We start from the raw sequence: 22,059 nt of genomic DNA, 5'->3' as shown, positions 1-22,059 counted from the left end.
AGACAGATGACCAGATAACCATTTGCAGGCTCGCGATAGGAATTGGTAGCCGCGCCGCTTGGAAATAAATAGCTCTACAAAATGGCGGATTCTGAAGAGGAAATGGAAACGCTTCCTCCACGTCTAGTCGCCAGCGATTTTGACGTATTCGCCGAAAAGCTCTTGAAACACCACCTCCTGTTAACTGCGCTCGAGTTGCATACTGAATTAATCGAAGCAGGACTGGAGATTCCTCGTTTGCGCGATTTTTTCTCCAATCCTGGAAACTTCGAGCGTCAATTTTTGAGCAGTTCTAGGGATGCTCTATCTCCAGTAATTCGTGAGTATTTCATGTGTAATCGTTCCTTCATCTGTCCTTCATTTAGGGTTGGCAAAAATTTATATTCGCTGGGTCTTAACGAGAGTTTTCTTTGGGAGAAATAAACTGCTGCAATTCAAGTTATCGTGCAAGCCGGAAATAACAGAACGGCCAGGTGGTCAATATATTTTGGTGATTTTTTTCCGTTCCACGATAATTGGAAAACGAAAAGAAAATACATGTAAAAACATTTACCTAAGAAAGTAACTTACGCTTAGATTTTATTCCATAGCTGGCCGGTGCTTAGTAAATATATTTAATGGTTAAAAACATTGTCAATATTTGTAATTGATCATTTCTCCGCTTCCCCATGGCTTGTTTATATTACCTCAAGCTAAAGCCGTCCTATGTTTTCGTTTTGACGGTTTTAAAAGTTATATTTTCATCGCTTTTGTTCACCGTGCGTATCTCTCAGCTTTAGATTTCAGCAGGGAAGTTCTGGATTTCAGTGTTATTAGTGTAATTATTAACTTTTCTTTAAGTTTTGTGTACATTTATCTTGTTAGAGGGTGTAAACAAGGGAGAAGATTTTACTGTTAATTTCTAAGGGCTTGGTCAAGTATGTATTCTTCAGTAGGGAACTTTGTGTCCTGTTGTTTTTGCACCTGCCATGTTACTAGGGAAATCTGCAAAAAAAAAAAAAAAAATAAAAAAAAAATAAATAAATAAATGAACACTCATTCTACATTACACAACTACCCTCAGTGATTGTTAGATTCCAATCCACTTTTTTGCTTTCTTATGTGTTACTGGATGACCAAAAAAAAAACAAAGGAATGAACAAACAAAAAAACAAAGGAAACTGTGATCTGTATACAGATTACAGGGAGGCAGCGTGGCCGAGTGGTTAGGGCGCCGGACTTGAAATCCAGAGGTCCCGGGTTCAAGTCCCGCTCTGACCGCTAGCTGGAGTTGTTTCTCGGCAGCCCCAAGTTCAACTCCTCAGCCTCGCTTGTAAATAGCCAGTTGGTCCACCTCCTGCCAGCTGGGATTCTTAACCATGTTATGTTGTATTTGAAATATTTTGTTTCTTCCTGTTTGTTTCATTGTCCCTGAAAAGCCCCTTATGGGGAGAGAGGATAATCAAGTAATTATTATTATGTAAGTCTCATTAACATTCTTTTTGTACAGCTCGTACTTCAAGTGTTGCCACACTTGACTCTCTGGATGATTATGCTCGGTATTCTGACGATGGTAACAGAGACACTGATGAAAGAGTTGCAGGTAGGAGTGACAAAAATGTTTACAACAATAACTGAACCTTTTTCGGTATAATATGGTGTGCTCTTTTACGTTTCATTATGAAATGAACTAAAATATCAATAATATTATATTCAGTTTTAGAATTTGAACTGAGGAAGGCACATGAGACAATTAAAGCTTTGAGAGGATCTCTGACTGAAGCAACTGGTAATCTGATGGTCATTAAACAAACATTAATTTTAACAAAATGGCAACATCAACTAATTATTTATACGTAATTAAGGCTTACCGGTACATTTCCATGATTTACACATAGTTGAAAACCCTGAAAGACAGCTTTGCTACAGAAATGCACCATAAGGTTCCATCTACCATCACTCACACTGGTACAGGTAGAGGGGTAGGGTGGGATCCCATTCTGTCATGAAAAGGTTTTATTTGGAAAGGAAATCACTTGGTACAGTACATGTATCAGGCAATTTTTTTGTGGGTTCAAGTGAACATTTTTTGGGGTACTGCTGAGAGCCTGCAACATTATCCTAAATGGCAGAATTTTGGTAATATTATTATTGTTAATTTGCCCTGGAACCCAATTTTGCTTAGCAAGTGCAGAAATAACAAATTTCACTCACCAAACATTTGTTCACTTAGCCATTTGAGGATTTAGGATTATGGACTATTGCGATTGACCATCATGTAACTTTTGACAACTTTTGTGTCAAGGTTCTATTTTAGTATTCCTTGGTTAAAGTAAATTCAAGCTTATGTTTTTCCTTATATATGAAAGTCCTGGTCTTTCTTCTCCTGCATTGCACTGTGTGTGATGGCTAATGTATTGCTCAGCTATTAGAGTGTGAGTTTTATTATTTGGTTTTTCAGAAACTGAAACTCCGGCCACGGAAGGAAGTAAGGGAGATAGCTTGGAGAATGAACATGCATCTGGTGGGGTAAGTAGATGGAGACTGCAGCTGTTTTCAGTGTTTAATCTAGTGAAGGTGTGACTCTGAACAGTTGTAAAATGTCCCATAAGGCATGAGGCATGTAAAAAAGAAAAGCTTTGCTAAGTCCTGGGGCATGATACATATGTACACATCAGGCAGGGTATTTAAGACTGAACATCATTCTACAAACTGTCTATGATATATGATTTAATATTAGGGTAAGTTAGCTTTTGTTATAAGTACAGTACTTAGTGTCTACAATAAGCAGCAATTTGTAAACTACTTTGACACTTAAATTAAAGTTCAAATCAGTTCATCATCATCATCATCATCATCATCATCACCATCATCATACTAACTAGTACTACCACAACTAAGTTACATGTAACATGTTGTATTTTAATTTACACATACTTAGGATTCTGTGAGGCCTCATGAGAAGCGAGCCTTAAATTTCCTGGTTAATGAGTACTTACTAAAGAATGGCTACCGCATGACGTCTGTTACTTTCTCCGATGAAAATGCTGATCAGGTTTGTTAAAGGATAACTATTTAAGACTGCGATTAAATTTTTCTTGCTTAGCAAATCCTATTTTTTCTGACATTTACAAATGTAATGGTTTCTTTTTATTTTTGAAAAATTGTCAGTGCAGACATCAAATGTCTTCTATTTTGGTCTGTTTGATACAAAGGGTAATCTGTTAAAGGGTTTTTGCAATTTTTGAACCCTTGTAGAAACCCATTTACATGCATTTGGTACGGTGCTTGTCTCAGTCATAAACTTGAGGCCTGTTTAATAGCATCGGTGCTACATTTCTTACAAAATCTGATTGTGAACTTTAAATTATTATTTTATCTCTGCATGTACATCAAGGCAAGGTTCTGTATTATGCAAAACTTTAAATGAGAACTTTAACTGAAGCCAGCTTTAAATTAATACTGCATCTAACTTGTTGCAGGACTTTGAAGATTGGGATGATGTTGGTCTTAACACTGCAAAGCCACCAGATCTTCTCCATCTTTACAGAGACTATGGTCACCACACTGTGCCTGAGGTTATGCTGGTCTTGAAATCGGTGAAGGAAGAAAAATCAAATCTAGAGGCTGAACATGCTAAATTACAAGAGGAGTGTAAGCAGCTGCGAGACGAGATTGGTGAATTAAGATATGAGAATCATACACTGACCGAAACAGTGGACAAACTAGAAAGGTAAATGTTGTACAGAAATGCAGTGATACAACACTGTTTCAAAAATTCAAATTATTGTGAGATTTTGTTTTTAAAATACAATGTACATGTAATTGTCATTGAAAGCTGTCAGTTATTTATTGTTGCCATGTATCTGTGTTGAGGTCAATCATGCAGTGTTGATGTGCCATTAATGATTTATGTTGGAGACGGAGAAAATCATTAATCGTCATTATCATCATCATCATCATCATCATCTTTGTCATCACTGTTGCCATCATCATCATCATCATCATCATCATCATCATCATCATCATCATTATCACCATCCTCATCATTGTTCCTTTCTCTCTTTGTGGAGAATACATTGTATACTATAAGTAGGGCCCAATTCACTTATGTCGTCCATTTACACAGTATTATACATGAGCATGTTCTGCAAAATGGTAGGTCTGTTATTTAATTACATGGTGATGGTGGATTTAACGCTGATCATGTTTCATTCTCAGATTTTGTGACCTTCCTACGGCGTTCTTTCGAGGGTCCGTGCATTCCTGCATTGATACATTAAGTTTTATTCATTTGATATGTATTTTTCTGCCTTATGTTTTGTTGCTATTGGTAGTGAAAGGAAGGAGGTCGCTAACTCATCACAGCAGACTGAAGTCGGTTCTGTAAGCCCCTTACAAAACACTGTTGTAATGGAGTCAAGCACAGATGGAGTAACAGTGGACCAGAGTGAGTTTACAACAGAAATTGGTGCCGACGAGGGCAGTGAAGAAGCCAATATCGCTGAAGAGGCTGAAAATATATCTGAGAATGAATCTCGCAGTCCTGCTTTTGAGGACACAACTGAAGGCAGTAGCAGTGCGGAGCTCGAATCAGGACTAGCTGATGCTAAAGCTGGAGCTGATCCCACTGAGAATAGTCAGGAAAATCCTGCAGATGTCAGCCCAGAATCAACGACAGAAAAGGTGAGGTAGTGATAATTTATACTCAGTGTAGTAAAGGTGGCATCTTCCACGAGTATCACGAACTCACAAAATGACTAGCTCCCAGCTCCACTACTGCACTGGTATCACAGAGGTCATTGGTTAAAATCCTCTTGAAGCCTGATTTTTAGCCTTTCTTTTTGCATAAAGTTGCGTATTTACTAAACTTGCTTCGATTGTCATCCATGTTTTAACCTCTCCTTACCAGGTCCCAGTTGAACACATGGTCCGGAATGGCCTTTTCAATGCAACTTGTGCGTTCACCGATACTAAAGAAAACAGTGCTGAGATCAGCTTGCACTGTTAAATGTGTTATATTACATGTAGATGGTGTAACAGTTGCGTGGAAAATTAAGCTCGATTATAGCAAACATAAATTATGTCTAGCCATCGTAAGTAGTAAGTACACTCAGCAGACAAGTGTAATAACTTGCGACGTCATTTCAGACAACACTTAAACCATTCTGTTATACCTCATGCTTTGCGCACTTGTTTATTCTACAGCGAACAGCATGGACTTGAATTTTACTTATAATATAACATGGTAAAAACGCTAGTACAACGTATAAGGAAAATGCATGTATGGTACAAATATTGTACAAGTAAGGTTTGTCACAGTTTTCTTAGCGGAGATAAATAGTTATTAGAATACTAATCTTGTCTTTGTTTATTTCTTAGCATGACAGCCTTCAAACCAGCCCGATAAAGTTACCTTCACTTGAAGACAAACCTATCGAGAGGGAGAAGGTATCATCAAGGTACGTATCATTTAGGACTTGCTATTTTACAATTTTAAAATGCTGATTCCACACAGATGTTGTTCTTGTATCTTCTGTTCACAAAGACAGTGCGAAGCCTCTCATATTATTTCGCTCTTTAGAATGACGTCATCATTGTTCCGAGACAAACTATTGTCTTTCACGCATGTGCAGTTGGAGAACAGGCTGTCCAATGAGGTAAGCCATATCTCAATCAAACTGGTTTGCTGGCTAACCAAAATTCATTACTTACGATTTCAAGAGGGTTAAAGGGGGCCGGACGTAATTAAAATACGGATTAAATGGTACAAAAATAAGGACGCGGTAAATTTGGATTTCAATATTGGATTTGGCGGCAAAAATTAACCCAATTTCTAGATTGATGTTGAAATTCCCCTGCTTTGTCCCCGAAAGTTTTGCTATGAAATCTCCTGATAAGTTGACAACGAAAGTGGTTTTATGGTTAATCAACTGAGGCCTTTTTTGAACAACTTCTCAATCCATAATTGGTCGTTAAAAGAGGCATAATTGTACTGCAAAAGGAGTTGTAGCAAAAAACAAGCAAATTTGTTGGGCCTACTGAATTAAAAGCGTTCTGCCACTTTGTAGTGCAGTTATCATGTTTGTTTAATGAAGTCTTGTCTTTCATAACGCAAAATACATGTACACAAAGTATATGTTATTGAACTAGCGTGAGGTCCGTTTTGGAAAAATATTGGTCGAGGACGAGAACAATATTTTCTAAATAAGGACCGAACAAGCTTGTTCAGCTAAGGTCATATTACACAGGCTTTCCCGCTTATTGTTTTCTAGTCCGCGTGAAAAACTTGTTTGTGGTCTAGCTTTGTTTTCTTCGTCGAGTTTGTTGTTTTCTTGTTTTCAGAGCTTGCCTCGTCTGGACAATAAAAATCGTCGCTCTCGAAATAAAACTCCGACATGGTGTTTTAAACAGTTTCTATTTAATTAGTTTAATAATAGTTTAAAACATCTTTTGCTTTTTTTTTTTCTTTTTGTCAAAATTGAAACAGTTTACTCCTATCAAACGTACGTTGTAACTCAAGCTACCCGTCATAGCGATCCGTATAGGAAGATTCGGACCGTTCTGAGAGCCAATGAAATGTGCGTTAGAATTTCAGGAAAATATGTCAGAGCAACAGTTTAGTTATTAGTATTTTTTTTTGTTATTAGTTGGAAATATTTCCGAACATGATCAGCTTGCCTTATTGCAATTGCTATTTCTGACACTTCTATTTTTTCAAGGTTTGTAAGCTGTCCAATGCAGACGAGAATGTTGTGCTTATTCTAGCAAGGTGTCTGCCCCATATTGTACCCAACGTACTGTTGAATAAAAGAGAGGTAACTTATTGCATTCGTAAAGGCAACACCATTATTTATCTACCCAGATTGCGGGTTTTTTCACGTTTGTTATGAGTTCTTGATATCGTTTTATAGTATCCGTATACTCTAATTCTTGGAATAAAGTCAACCGATTAAAATCACACGTTTCAAGCAACTGTTAAATTCTGCAAAATGCAAGCCAACAACTTGATACATATTGAGATAAGCAACATTCTGAAATACATGTATTATTAAAATCATACAGTAAAGTAGTCTAGCTTGAAATTTTCTAGCTTTATATCAACACATGTAATAACTTCAATTTTTCAGGAATTGATTCCAGTAATTCTGTGTTCAGCCATTCACCACCCAGAAGCTAAAGAAAGAGATAACCTTCTTCACATGCTGTTTAATCTTATCAAAAGACCTGATGAAGACCAGAGGTAACAAATAACCAACTCTTGTTTGCGATGATCAACTCGCTATTGACGTGTGAACTTTCGTTTACTCGTGTCTGAAAGTTGGGTGGCGCCGTGGGACATACGAGCTGAGCGCGTAACCATGGCAACCCCGTGAGCGACAACCACCCGACAACGTCACACTGATAAAATTGGTACTTACCATGGGAAGTTGTTTTATATACCTAGACTTTCACTCAACAAAACGAGTATTGTGATTGTTTGATTCTTGGTCACGTGCCCCTGATCAAATACAAATGTTTCCCGACCGGGATACAATTCCGCAGTTGTTACTCTCTCAGTTGTTTGTTTGTTTGATTGTTTTGCTGTGATTGTTGAAGGGAAAGTCTAAATATATAACAAAGCACTTAATGCATGATCCTTCGGGGAACTAATTAATTTTGTTTTCCCTCGAGTCCTGATGTTTCCCTCGACTTCGTCTCAGGAAACATCAGGACTCTCGGAAAAACAAAACTAACTGTTTCCCTCGGGACCATACATTAAGTGTATAATGTCAGCACACGAAAGCGAGAGGGAATGTTTTGCCGCGAACAAGCATGTGCAAACCAAGGTTATAGAACATTTGCCCCGGAGCTGTTTTAAGAGATTTTGTAGTCATGCGAAAGTACGGGTTTGGCTTCAGTTTGCCACGGACATTACAGACCTGTTGTAGTTTTATTCGTTAAAGAATTTAACCGCTGCGTGCGTTTTTGTTGTTGCTTTCAGGCAGATGATTATGAGCGGCTGTGCTGCGTTTGCGCAGGTTGTTGATCCAACTCGGATCGAGGCTGAGCTTCTACCACAATGGTGGGAACAGGTAAACAGTACACATAGGCCATTTCCGAGCAGCTGTGAACCTCATTATAAAAGCGAGGCTAAGTGCAAAGTTTTTATTATGAAAATTAGTTTTGTTTGTATATGAATGAAAACTTATTTTCATGATAAAATCTTTAAACTTAGTCTCGCTTTTAAAATGAGGTTCACAGCAACTCAGAAATGGCCTATAGTCAGCGTAAAGTGCTCGACGTCATTCGATACATGCATGAAATCATCAGCAAATGATTTCTAAATGTTTTTCTGACGCACAGATAAATAATTTCTTTATTCCTGTTTTTTTTCCTGCTATTCACCATGTTTGAACGTTGTTGGATGGAATAGAGCTACTTTTAATGCATTCAACTAGGTTCAACACGTTGTGCCAGGCCTATTTTAACGTTCAAAGAGCATATTTGTATGCAGCGTTCGTTGAGTACGTTAACAACAAAATAATGTTTAACCGTGTGCCTCTGGTTTAGGGGACAAAATGCTTTCCAACTGTCTGTTGTCCAAAAGGCTGTTATGTTTCTTTAAGGATCGGTAGCTTGCTTGGCAGTACTGAGATACAAAATGTGTCCGCTTTTGTTTTTGTAGATCGGCCACAAGTATGTTGAAAGGAGGCTTCTTGTCGCTGAGGCTTGTGGTGGATTAGCGCCATATTTACCGGTAAAGTCTGGTTTTCGACAACTTAGTGCAAGAATACATTCTGTCTTTTAAATTAAGCTGTAATTAAGCCTTACAACAGATAATTTCCCAGTTGCTTTTACTGCAATTGTTGAAAATAAGGCATGCATTGTGTTATTCAGTTAGGATCAGGAATGATTCCATTTGTTCTCCTCGTCTTTTTGTTAGGATTACATTCGCAGTTCTTTAGTGTGGTCGATGTTAAAACAGATGCTAGCTGATGACCGAAACGAGGCTGTCCGAGAAGCTGTTACCAAGAGCCTGGCGCTGGTAGTGGCTTTTATAGAAAACGTGGATAAATACGAACAAGTAAGCGGTTTGGTAACCACGGCTTTTCAAAGCAGCGGTTTTATAGAATTAAGTTTTAGCAAGGGCAGACATAGGTGCATTAGGTAGAGCTTAGGCAGACGTTAAATGTTGGATAGTAAATAACTTCATGAATGATCTCTTCCGTCAACGAATTTAGGCGCAAATTTCATTTTATGCCGCGCGCGCATTGCAGTCGCGTCGATCTAGTTTATTTCCGGAAAAAAAAAAAAAACTGGCAAAAATGCCAGGGCGTATTCTTCTGGGACAATTATTGTTATTTTTATTCCGAATCGGGAATAACTGAATACACGGTTTATGAGTTCGAAAAGAAACTCAATTCCTTATATTCCTTTTAACTTGAAACGATCTCAAAAGAATACAATTCCTCTTATTCTGAGTAAACGGTTCTATTCTGTCTGTTCCAAAAACAGAATAGCTGCCAAAAGACCGTGAATAGAGCCTGTGCCGTGTGTTATTTTTTTCGGAATAGTCCGACAGAACGTACCCTTATTAATCAACCCAATAGCTACGTAAACAACAAGAAGGACTCTTTAAGTTTAGAGGCGAATTGCTTATGAGTCGAACATAGTGCAAATTCGATTCTTTTCCCTATCTAAACTCGACGCGACTGAAGTGAGCATTATAAACGATTCCTTGCAGTAAAAAGGGTGATACACGGCACAAATGATTCGGTACTACTGTAGCAAAATACACTGTAGTCTATTGAAATAGCAGCACTATTCTTAATGCTAATGAGCGATGTGGCTAACCCTCCCCCCCCCCCCCCCCTCCTTACCCCACAAAACTATTACACGATGCACTATGGCGCATGTTATTGTGCAGAAAACTGTTGACCGCAATACCAGCGTAAGGACCTGTTCATATGGAGAAACGTTAGCCTGCTTAGGCGGGGCACCCTCCAACAGGAAACAATACGGCAATGCAGAGACAAACCAAACCTGTCCTCGAACCACCGACCAAAAGTCCGACTTGCTAACCACTGCTCCATCGTGCCCCCACTATTCAAGTTTTTGTTGGCCGTAAAATCAAAGGAAATGTAAACGCAAAGAATCTTGGTACTTCAGTTGTCTTGTCAAATGTCATTTGAAACATTTTTTTCTTTCTCTCCCAGGCATATGAACTTCTTTTAGACACGTTGTTCGACTCATCAGAAAAGGTCGCCAAAACATCCAAGGAAGTGTTTTTACCATCATTTGCCACGTGGTCACAGGATCTTGGCAGATTGGAGTCTCATCTTTTTACATCGCTGTTATCCAACTTGGAAAATACCCTCCAAGTAAGTTTGTCGGCTATTCTATAAGGATGCATGGCCTGAGGTAGTTATCTCACCATGAAGGGTTGCTTTTATGGCTGTGTTTTGAAATTGTTCGCCGGAATTAAGTCATGCGACCTGACCAATCTGAGGAATTATTATTATTTTTGTTTGTTTGTTTGTTTGTTTTGTTTTATTTTTGTTGGTCCTTTTTTTACGAATTAAGGAGGTGGCGTGGCTCTGTGGCAAAGGCGCCGGACTTGAAATCCGGAGATCCCGGGTTCAAGTGCCGCCTCGGTCAGGCTTGTAAATAGCCAGCTGGTTTGTCTCCTGCCAGTTGGGATTTTAAACACGTTATGTTCGATTTCATTATTATTTGTTGTCAGTTATTTCTGAGTGGAATGCCTGTAAACTAGCTTCGGGTAGCTAAGTGCATTTCCACTATAAACAAAGCATATATATTTTTATTTTATTATTTATATTTATTTTTCGAAAGTCCCGATAAGTACATGTAAGTTTGTCGGCTATTCCATAAGGAAGCGTAGCCTGAGGTAGTTGCTTGATGTTTTGAATTATTCGAATTAAGTCGTGCGACATAACCAGGCTTAGGAATTACGTTTTTTTCTGTTTATTGTTGTTGTTGATGATGATGATGATGATGATGATGATGATGGTTCTTTTTACGAATTAAAGGCTCGTTTTTCGAAAGTACCGATAATTTAACACGACCGAAAATTAAGTTTTGTGCAAAATGTTCCTTGACAATGTTTATTGGATAGGTTTGAAAAACTCCATAATTTATGACACACCTCAATTACTTATCGGGACTTTTGAGCAGCGGTCCCAAGGCGGTAAAACGAGAACCAAGCCGTTGTGTTTAACGCGTGTGCCGATGCTGGGCCCTTTTTGATTGGATGACTGATATTTGTTAACAATATGCGGTTATTTAATAATCATCCTGCGAAATTTACAGAATATCGCCTGATACTTAGCCGATGAGGCCGTAGCCTGATTGGGCTAAAATCAGGGGTTATCCCGCAAGATTGAGCAGGACAATTGTTTTATTATTCAACACATTGATAACAAAGCACACTTTTATTGCAGAAAAGCTGGAGACGATCTTTATTTTGCCATTTTTCTCCCCGACACATGAAATTACGTATATCGCAGGATATCTGTTGGCTACGGACGACGAAAATTCAGTGCACTATGACCATGTTTGGGTAGTGTTTACAATGCGTTAAATAATAAACTTGCTAAGCTGTAGCAAATGAAATGTAAAAATCTTCCTTCTAAAAATAATTGTCTGCCATAGGATTTACAGCAGGTTCAGGAGCTCTACAGAAATTCAGAAGACATTGAGAAGGCTCACAAGACATTACAAATTATTGAAATGAGACTTCCTCGCTGCATTCAGGTCCTCACGCTGCTTATTCCAGCGCTGTTTGTAACAGTTATGCGGGCAGGTAAACTTTGAGATTTATAATTATTTCCAAGTTTAAACATTACGTGGACAAAATGTGTATGTGAAAGAGAAACGATGCTATGTTTGAAGTCTGGTGAATAAATGATAGGGGTAGCTTAATGACGTTAGCTCCCACGAGCTCCAATAGCTCAGTGGTAGAGCACCCGAACAAGTGCACCTGAACTAGTAGTAAACCTAGTAAAGGTCTTAGGTTGGACTCAGTGATAGTAGCACTCGGATTTTCTTTTTCCGGGTATGCGTGTGTCACTTACTGAAAATCATTAAGGCGTAAAAAGACAAAAACAACACATAACATCATACAGTCAACTCTCTCAAAGCGACCACTTCTCGTAAGCGACCACCTCCCGTAAGCGACCACTTCGTAAACAACCGTTTTGTTTCTCAGTTAAATACTGTTTCAAGAGCTCTCTCGTAAGCGACCACCACTCAAATTTCTAAGGGACCGCGACAACTTTTTATGCCAGAAATTTGACATATTCTTTTGTTTTCTGTTTCCGGTAAGCGAGCACCCAACATATTCGCGTATAATCTGAGTAAATAATTACTCAGAAGCAACAAAAGTTCAATTTTTAATGACGCTATCCCGGACAACTGACAGTTTACAGACACACAAGATTACTATAATTAGAACTGTAGGTAAATGGGAATTGTTACAGTGATCTGTTCCAAAATGTTACACAAAGTTTCGTCAGAAGAATGAATAGATGTGAAAAAATCAAATAAATTAGTTTCAATTTGCCTAATTTTAGCTGCTAGGGTAATATTTTTAGGTAATTAATTTATCAGTCCAGCATTAGGATAATTTTATTGATCTTTCCCGTAAGCGACCACGTTGTCGTGCACCAAGGGTGGTCGCTTACGAGAGAGTTGACTGTATTTGTTTCCCGTATTCCAGTCATTGACATTCAAATCCTAGGAGTAAGTAGGATGTTTGTCACATGAACCAGTCAGGTGGCCTAGCTCCCACGAAGCTCAGTGATAGAGCATCCGAACCGGAAGGTTTTAAGTTCCACTCCTCTTGGGAGAACTCGGATTTTTTTTCCCGATTAGACCTGTGTCACTGACTGAAAAAATACATCAATCAAATAGGTATATTTTATTACTCTCACAGCATCTTTGTAAATGAGTTGTTCCACTGTATGATTTATGTGAATGTTAAGTTTTAACCTTGTGTTTCATTTCGTTGGTTTTGCTTCTCTCTAGCCCCATTTGCTAAGAAGCCAGAAGAGGTTGAACGCTACAACGTTCCAGGTACACACACTATACGGATAAAATCCACGAACCACTCAAATGAACGTTAATCACTAGTCAGCACCTTTATATCGTGCGCTTTCGTTTTTAATGTCAATCTGACATTTGTAATTGCGTTCGACGCCGAAAGAACGCACTCCTGATACAGATTGGAGTCGAGATTGTATGGGACGACGTCGATTGGATGAATGGATCTTGGGACGCGTATCTGGCATCCTCCGTGGATTTTGCAGGGCCGGATGACACAATCACCAATTTGGCAAAGGAGAGAGAACCTGGGATCGAGATCATCGCACGCACTCCCTAATCTTTGATTATTACTAGTAATAGGTGTTTTGGGGAATTGATAAATTTATACTGGTTGCTTTATGGCTAAGATTTCTTTTTTCGTTTGTTTTATTTTATTTCATTTCATTTTATCTTTTAATTTAGTTGCGCCAGATCGATTTTTACCAGCTGCGTCACCGCTGACCGATATCGAGACGATTTTTGGCGGGAACCAGGCTGTCGCGTTTCATGCTCGTCGGTTTGATAAGCACATGTCCGAAGATCAGTCTGATTCATGGGATAGCTTGTCTTGGGTTCATTACGAATGGTAATTAAGTTCTAGTGTTATCGAATATGAATTAACCTTTTCTCTCTGTAGAGTACTATAAATAAGTTTTCTCGCTTAGCGGAACATGTCTCTTTCCAGATCTCAATTAATATTCTAATAAACGATAAAAATTCGCCTCAGTTTTTTACAGTTAAAACACTGTGGGCTTTATATCCCCCACATGTTTAATGCAAAAAGCACACGGCCGTTTTCAAGCAAAACTAACGTTGGAGTAAATTGCACCAATTCGTATTTTTGGCTTCTTTGTACCTTATACGAGCACTTACAGTAAATAAGTTTTTGAGGACAAATCTAGAATCATCTGTTTGCATGGACACCGTATCCGAGCAAATTTTAGAATTCGTCGGACGGTTTAGACGGAAATACGGTCAAACAATGTTCCATGACCGACGTTTATTTCCAGCCAGCACTTTTCCATGTAGTCTGCAGTCTTTATATGTGAGTAGTAGCTGTTGCGACTCTGTGCTCACTTGTGGAACCTTCCTAGCCTGAGTATCAGGCCTTCTTACTCCTCTCTTCCCCCTCTCCACCCCCCCTCCCCCTTCCCCCTGAAAGGCCTGATACTCAGGCTAGAACCTTCCAAGCGCCGTTATTGGTGGAAATCGAGTTAAACTCTAAAGGTCCACTGCCGCGTAAATGCTACGTGCACACGAACGTGAATTTAACTGCCTTTACGTAAGTAAATTACATAAGTGCGATGTATCAAGGTCTTGCCTAAACGTAAAAGAGTTGATCACTGTTCAACTTTTTATGCCTACGCAAGTGGCTGACACATCGTCTCTTATTGAAGTTACTTACGTCAAAGACAATTTGCTTTTCATTAGACATCCACCTTAACAGAGGTATAAATTATTGGCTTGGTGTTTGCCTTTTCCAACTACCAACTTATTTGATTAAAACTCCTTTCTTTTCTTGCTCTTTCTAGTTTACCGAATTTATGTCAAATCGCAGGTGAGTGCAGTATTGGTGCGAGCTTTTTTTTCTTTTATCTTTTTATTTTTTTTTTCCTGTGCTACATGTAAAAAGATGAACTAAATTACCTTGCATTTGTTCTAACAGGAAAAATTCACGTAACCATGACGGAGTGCGTGCAACAACTCATTTCACTTTTTCGTTCATTGTGTATGACGTTTGGAAGACCATATGCGGAGAAAAAGGTGAGAATTTTTTTTTACTTCAAATCGGTCGAAGTGCTAAGAACGGCGCGTGAAGAAATGGGGGATGGATTATTTTGTCACTAAATGGCACCGCCCACACGTTTTCCATTATATATGTTACTCCATTTGACGACAGATTAGGGTTGGAATACGATGTAAAACGAAGATTTTCTCTCCTAAAGAGGACATTTTCCGAAAACGGAGGAGTTATCGTTTATACGTTGGTATGGGTGGCAATAAAAGGCAAACAAACGATTGAAAATGATGGCAACATTGGAACAACGGACCTTTGCAACTGCTTATGTGTGGTCAGAGAAACGAATGTAAACGGCCACGTGTTTACGGAACGCGTTTTGAAAACTGTCTTTCAAAAAACGTTGCTTTCAAATTAAAGCGACATCGTATACGCATGTACATGTACAGCTGTACGTGTGACCGGGGCCATAGAGTAACACAATAATGAAATTTAATGTATAGCAGTATTTGTGAGTCTATTCTTTCTCTCGTTCAAAGATCGTCCCTTTCTTTTTTCTTTTTTTCTCCTCTTTTCGTATACGAAATAAATCTTCTGCACTGCTAAGCTCGTTTGCACTGCTTATATTTGCAGATAATACCGTTTTGTATGGATAGACTTAATGTTCTGACTCTGACAGACGGTAAGGTTTGCTCTTCTTATCACGTGGAATTAGTTTGGTACCTCCAAACGCGGGATCTCGAGATCTCGAACGAAACACATTCTAACACCATGATAAAATATCATGACTTTTCTGGTTTTAGAAAGAAGAGAAAGCTTATTATCCAGTGCCTGTCTTCCCGTTTTAGCCGCTGGAGTCCTGGGGTGCTTCGACTTGGTAAGCTGAAAAAGCAACCAATCAATAAATACGGACATGATTCATGGTGTCGTGATGTCTAACTTGTGCCAACCAGTTTCTCATTGCTTTATCAGGAAGAAGATATGTCTGAATTGACGTCATTATTACGTCATTCAGTCATTGCTTTGGCGGAGGCCTCGGCTCCACTCGATGGTCCTATTATAATATACCAGGAATTAAGGTAGGTGGCAGCTTTCGACAGACTTGATGCTTATGCACGCTTTTGCTAAGATTACTGATTTTATTGAGCTCAAAAGCTGAAATACAACTTTTCCGTATTACATGCACGTTGTCTCCTTAGTTGCCCTCGATTAGTGAAAAGTTTGAGAAATTCCTTAAATTATCACCAAGTAAACCTAATACAGCATGTACAATAACTTTTAGTTTGTTCAAGTAGAATTAGGCAAAGCAACGGCTAGACCAAAGGACCAACTTAGCTGTCTGTTCGTAACGCCTTCATTTAGTTGTATTCCTTTGATGCTCTGTCAAGCATTCCCACTTGATTTACCGTTTGGACTTTAATAATAAAGCTTGTTGTTCTAGCTGTCTTTGTTATTTTTGTGGTTAAAATATAATGATCATTTATCTTGTTGTTTTAGTTCATCACCCCGATATCATCAAGTGCTGATTAGTGTTTTATGGCAAATTGTCGTTCACGCAGAAGCGTCTGTTCGCAGTTCGGCAGCGCCGCTGTTTACTGTAAGTCAAGGAGAGGAAACAGCAATAAATTTACATAACCCTCTATTTCACTTTATTTATTTATTTGTGTATTTTTGTAGCTTTAATCCAAGAATATTAATTTCACTAGTTATATCTTTTTGTATTTTCTCCAGGTTTTAGTTAAAGGTGTTGATCTGGATTTAATAAGCAGACAGGTTCTACCAGCTCTGGTTACTTTAGCTTCAGATTCACAAATGTAAGTTCATAATTCTTTTTTGGAGAAGTTTATCGTAATCCAGTAACCTGCGACCTAGCTTCACGCACTTGCCTTATGCATAAGATTAAGCCGCGATACAGGTCCCCTGTTCAGCATTTGGGCCGAAATAAACATGAGCGTGAGAAGCCTGCGCACAAGGTATACAAAACAACACAGATCCTCGGAAACTCCTTTAAATTGATTTTCCCCTTGAAAAGCCCATTTTACAGTTGTGCTTAGTGACCTGGCATTTGGATGGAAGCGAGGGTAGAGTTTGCTTTGTTTTGATATCAGCCTCACTGCTTTTCAAATGTAAAGACAAACTAGTTAGCATAAGGACAAAATGATTGTCATATGAAAAGCAGTGAGGTTTGTATCAAAAGAAAGTCAACTCCATCCTCGCTTCTATTCAAAGGCTAGGTCACTAAGCACAGAACTGTAAAATTGGCCTATTTGCACTTAATACAGCTTATTCTCTTTACACACAAAGATCGCGGTGTCGCTCACTCAACACGGAGAGTCTGTGTTTGCACTTAACTCTTGCAAAAGGAAAATGCGCCACCAGTGTAATGATTTTTTCTATACTTTATTTACTTTTAAAGGTCAGTAAGAACAGCGTCCATTCCTGCATTTGCTGCTATAGTAGAAAATGTTACGGATAAAACGGTAAAGAAACGATCGCGTCTGTTTTGTTGTTGTTTTTGTTTGTTTGTCGCCCACTTCTTCTTGAAATAACGCACATGCATGATGAATTCAGTTACGATAACCTACTCTTGTCATACGCTTTTTTCTCTGCAGATTTTAGAGAAAGTTTACGTGCAGTTTCAGTCTTTTCTTGAAGACCCGCAATACAAAGATCAACATGAACTACAAACTACAATGATTAGAACGTTTGGAAAAGTCGCGCCTCACGCGGAACCTCACTTCAGGGATGAAGGTACTGCGGTGTGAGTCATTATTCAGTTACAGCCAATAGTTCAAGGTTTTAAGATTTTAGAAGTTATATAAAGGTACCGTGGACATTGTGAAAACGACTCTTTTTGTAGAAAGTATTTTAAACTAACTTTCACATTTCGCCCTTATTGGAAAAAAGTGGTTTCAAAACATGCACACAATGCAATTCAACATTCAAAGAGTTCTTTGATTTCCCTTCCCCACCTCCTTTACACCTTTTTTTTTTCTAATTTCTTATTTGCGGTTTTCTAAGACTTCAAAACGAATAAAGTTTTTTGATCCACCCGAAAATTGCCATCATTAAGCTATCGTTTATCATCTGTTTGTTGCAGTTCTTTTGCCGCGGTTGGTGGTCATGGCAACGATAAACAACCAATTACATGACGAGGGAAGGAGGAGGGAGATTGCGCTCGAGTTAATGGAAGCTTACGTGTCCTTAACATGTTGTTGTATCTTTTTAAACTTATCTGTGTTTTAACTGTTGTAGTGGCCTATTTTTGCTTCTTCACCCCTCTGTTCTGTGGAAACGATTAACTTTTTCTGTTCCCATTTCACTTTCGTCTTGTCCAAGAAGAAAACTTTTTCGAGAAAGTCAGCGACTTGATTCCATGCTGGGTCGTGGCATTCTCTTGCATGTGTTTAGTGTTTCTGTTACCGCATGCATTTTTATGTATGGTTTTCAACCATTCGGAGAAACATTGAATGCCCCTCTCAAGTCCCAGGAAAACGAAATCGTATTTTTGTTTTGTTTCCTTTTCCTCGTTTCTCGTCCTTTTTTTTTTCTTTTTAAGTTGCTCTGCGTCAGGAGCAGCGGAAGATTCGTGATTCTCAATTCTCGCTTTGCACGTGTCATAATCTTCGAAGAAAATAGGGGCTGTTTGCAGTCTTATTTCCTGTTCATCTCCTTGACCATATTCAGTCATCTCTATTGATGTACTAAATGACTACATCATCCCAGGGCTGCGGGCAGTCAAACAAGACATCGAGACACTGGCTCCAGACTGTGAGGTAAGACCCATCAGTTATAACTACAGATATCACAACACTCAGAAAATAGTTAAATTCAGAAAATAAGACCTCCCCCCAAATATAGGGTGTGCTCACGGCAGCCAAACAATAAAAGATATTTGCGTAAAAGTAAAATCTATTTCCCAAAGGAAACCATTCTATTGTTTCGCTCCTCCAATATGGCTGCCGTGAACACACTCCATAAGACCCCAACGATAGGCCATTTTACAGTTGTGTGCTTAGTGACCTGGCCTTTATTAACAACACTTTATTAAAACAGAGAGTTACAAGTTAGTTATATACCTACCCGCAGATAGCTAAAACTAGTCTAGGCGGGTAGGTATGACAATACTAAACTAATTGCAAATAAATTTGGTGTTTACAAATTGACAGCAGCAACCAGATTAGACCTTAGATTGGAAGCAAGGCTGGGGGTGACCTTGTTTTGATACAAACCTCACTGCTTTTCATATGTAAATGCATACTAGTTAAGAACAGCATGATCTACTTATGAAAAGCAGTGAGGTTTGTATCAAAACAAGGTCACCCCCAGCCTTGCTTCCAATCCAAGGCCAGGTCACTAAGTACACAACTGTAAAATGGCCTATTCCTGAAATAGCGTTCGTACCTACGGTGGTCCTTCGTCTATTTAATTATTTCTTTTTTCTTTCAGGAAACCGTTCTTGTTCTTCTTAAAGAATGTGAAACTAAAGTTGAGCAGAAGTCAAAGTAATTAATGTTTGTTTTCTGATCTTCAACGAAGAGGAAAGTGTAAATTTATTAATCACTTTTCTTTTCTTAATACAGCCTTCCTGCAGGCAGCAAGATTGGACAAGAAATCAAAAGCACCTTTATCAGTGGATTTCATCGCTTAAAAGATGCCCCAAGACCTAAGATGGCGGACATTTTCAAAAAGAAAGATCGCTGCGATTCATGACATGGGTCAAAACATGTTACGTTTAAGCGAGATTGGTCAGCGGTAGTAATGCAACCACGCATGCTTGGTCCCCATGTCCAGACATCATTGGTCAGTTATAGTAAAAGCTGAAAAGTAGTGAATAGAGGTAGAACGGACAAGAAAGCGTCAGAGGAGAGATACCAAGGAATGGTTACCGAAGGTTGGCACAGCTGAGCCTTCAAAGAAACCATTTCGCCAAAATCACACGGAAGGGATTTAGACTGCAGAGGTTGCTAGAAAATAAATTTGTTTGACATCCTGATTCCTCGTGGAGCAAAACAGGAGGCAAATTATAAAACAATATCTCGGTGATAAGTTCAATGCTACGGTTATTTATTGAGATGTTGATGTAGAGTAGTGACATAAAATTTAATATAGGTTACCACATCGTGAAGAATACAAAGCGGTAATTATAATGAACATCAAATAACGATCATTTTGTTAATACTTTCCGTCAACCGATATATATCAAGGTTACGCTAGTTCGCATGGGAACTAACTAGACAATGCTTTGAAATCTTGCGGTTATTTTGTATTTTTTCGGACTACATCGTTGAGGTAAGTACTCTGTTTAAATGCTCAAGATAAAATTTAGACTCGGTACTTTGTAAGTGTTTTTGTGGAAGCCAATAGCTTCATAGTTGCCGCATCCATAGACTCAAAAGGTAGAATCACCTTGTAGAGCGCAATAAGCAGGAATGTAGGAAATTAACGATCCATGATGGTTAAAAATTGCGTTAATTTAAGTCTCGATAATTTCTGTTCATGTTAATTTCCGCGACCTTAATAAAGTGGAGCTTTGACTTCCGTGACTTTTAGAACGTTCTCTTCCAATTATTTGGGTAGGGACAATTCTAAAATTACACGGCAGCTGTTTTTGACCTCCCAATACGTTATTTTGAGGTCAACTTTTGTGCTTCTCTGTTTTCGTTTCATTGCATTTGAAGCCAAATGGATTTGGAATCATCAATGTTTTGTTACTTGATAGAATGATAGGAGACATCTGCACTCGCGTTAATTCCCTTCATCTGGAAATTTAGCCATTTTCGTTCGTGCTAGTTTTGTTTAAACTATAAACTAGTCTGTTCAAATGACATTCCCTCACATTTCACGTTAATATTAAATACCTTAATTGCCAAAGCGTTATAAATGGTCACACTTTACCATTTCATCCACCGACTCAACGGGTAGAAGCAACCTTCACAGCATCGAGAGAATAAGTTACACCTTCATTTAAATGGTCACACTATCTTTAGAATTTCCTACATAGACGCAAAAGCTAGAACCACCTTGTACAGCATAATGACAGCACCACAGTAAAGTTTGCTAAATTAGGCTTTAATTTTATTCACCGACTCAAAAGTTAGAGCCATCTTGTACAGCATAATAAACAGCACCACAGGAAAGTATTCCTCAGTACCTTACATTAACTTGAATAGTTTATCTTCCAGATTTCATGCACAAAGGTTAAAATCACCTATGTATTCAGCACAGTCTACGCTCCACGCTTTCAAGTTATACACTAGATCATTATGAATTTTATAGATACATAATTACTTTACGAAAAGCATATAAACTAATTAGAAGAAAGATTATGGTAGACTACCTCTTGTTCATCATTTGAAATGTCCAAGCTTTCTGAAAGCACAGAAAAAATTACCAGATTGTGCGAAACAATGCAAATAGTATGAAGTTACGGTCTAAAAATAATGAAAAATTTTAATCAATTTGGTGAAACAAGTATCCAATTCGGAAACTTAGGTAAGCTATGTTTAGCAAGAATTAATTTTTATTTTGGCTACATGCATTCATGGGAAGACTTGGAAAATTTAAAAGTAGATATTTTGTATTTTGGACTGTAAATAGTAACAAACTTACGTCAAGGCAATAAATGCAAAATACTTGTTTTGAACGGTTGTAGTTGTATCTTTCTGCGGGATAGTTTAAATGGAATTATAGTCAAAGACTGGCGTGTTCGTGTTTAAGGAGATTTGAAAAGTGTATCCCTATGCAGCGTGGGGGAGGGTGTGAGGAAGGAGGGGACATAGACTTCGAGGTTTCATAACTTTTTCTGGTTTTTGTTTTTGTTTTAACCACCAAAGTTTAGACTTTTTCTGAAATATATCTCTGAACAATTTGGCATGAGATTTAATTGTTCACGTTTATGAGGTTTCCATGGCAAAAGATTTTGAGAGTCGTGGTTTTCGCAATGTGGACTTTTTTTTTCTGAAAAAAAGTTTAGTTTATCGTTTCCTTTCTTTCTTTCTTTCTTTCTTTCTTTCTTTCTTTCTTTCTTTCTTTCTTTCTTTCTTTCTTTCTTTCTTTCTTTCTTTCTTTCTTTCTTTCTTTCTTTCTTTCTTTCTTTCTTTCTTTCTTTCTTTCTTTCTTTCTTTCTTTCTTTCTTTCTTTCTTTCTTTCTTTCTTTCTTTCTTTCTTTCTTTCTTTCTTTCTTTCTTTCTTTCTTTCTTTCTTTCTTTCTTTCTTTCTTTCTTTCTTTCTTTCTTTCTTTCTTTCTTTCTTTC

At 38.2% G+C, this 22,059-nt stretch overlaps 1 protein-coding gene across 1 annotated transcript; it reads left to right on the top strand.

Moving 5' to 3' along the window:
• The first annotated feature begins 57 nt into the window (after positions 1 to 57).
• Positions 58 to 21,449, top strand: LOC146477944 (RAB11-binding protein RELCH homolog). The gene is made up of 31 exons (XM_085112621.1): positions 58 to 319; positions 1,490 to 1,582; positions 1,697 to 1,768; positions 2,441 to 2,508; positions 2,921 to 3,034; positions 3,462 to 3,712; positions 4,317 to 4,665; positions 5,362 to 5,441; positions 5,564 to 5,639; positions 6,702 to 6,797; positions 7,110 to 7,222; positions 7,964 to 8,054; positions 8,648 to 8,719; positions 8,906 to 9,046; positions 10,179 to 10,343; positions 11,635 to 11,785; positions 13,009 to 13,056; positions 13,489 to 13,651; positions 14,598 to 14,623; positions 14,732 to 14,829; positions 15,437 to 15,485; positions 15,607 to 15,680; positions 15,776 to 15,882; positions 16,301 to 16,400; positions 16,535 to 16,617; positions 17,220 to 17,283; positions 17,416 to 17,554; positions 17,904 to 18,020; positions 18,491 to 18,579; positions 19,253 to 19,308; positions 19,387 to 21,449. The coding sequence occupies exons 1-31, from the start codon at positions 82 to 84 to the stop codon at positions 19,514 to 19,516; spliced, it is 3,513 nt and encodes a 1,170-aa protein (XP_084968747.1). The 5' UTR covers positions 58 to 81; the 3' UTR covers positions 19,517 to 21,449.
• Positions 21,450 to 22,059: the final 610 nt, after the last annotated feature.

The sequence above is a fragment of the Pavona decussata genome, unplaced genomic scaffold (assembly GCF_977016875.1).
Source record: "Pavona decussata unplaced genomic scaffold, jaPavDecu1.1 SCAFFOLD_67, whole genome shotgun sequence".
NCBI classification, from domain to species: domain Eukaryota; kingdom Metazoa; phylum Cnidaria; class Anthozoa; order Scleractinia; family Agariciidae; genus Pavona; species Pavona decussata.
This window is presented reverse-complemented; position numbering and strand designations above follow the sequence as displayed.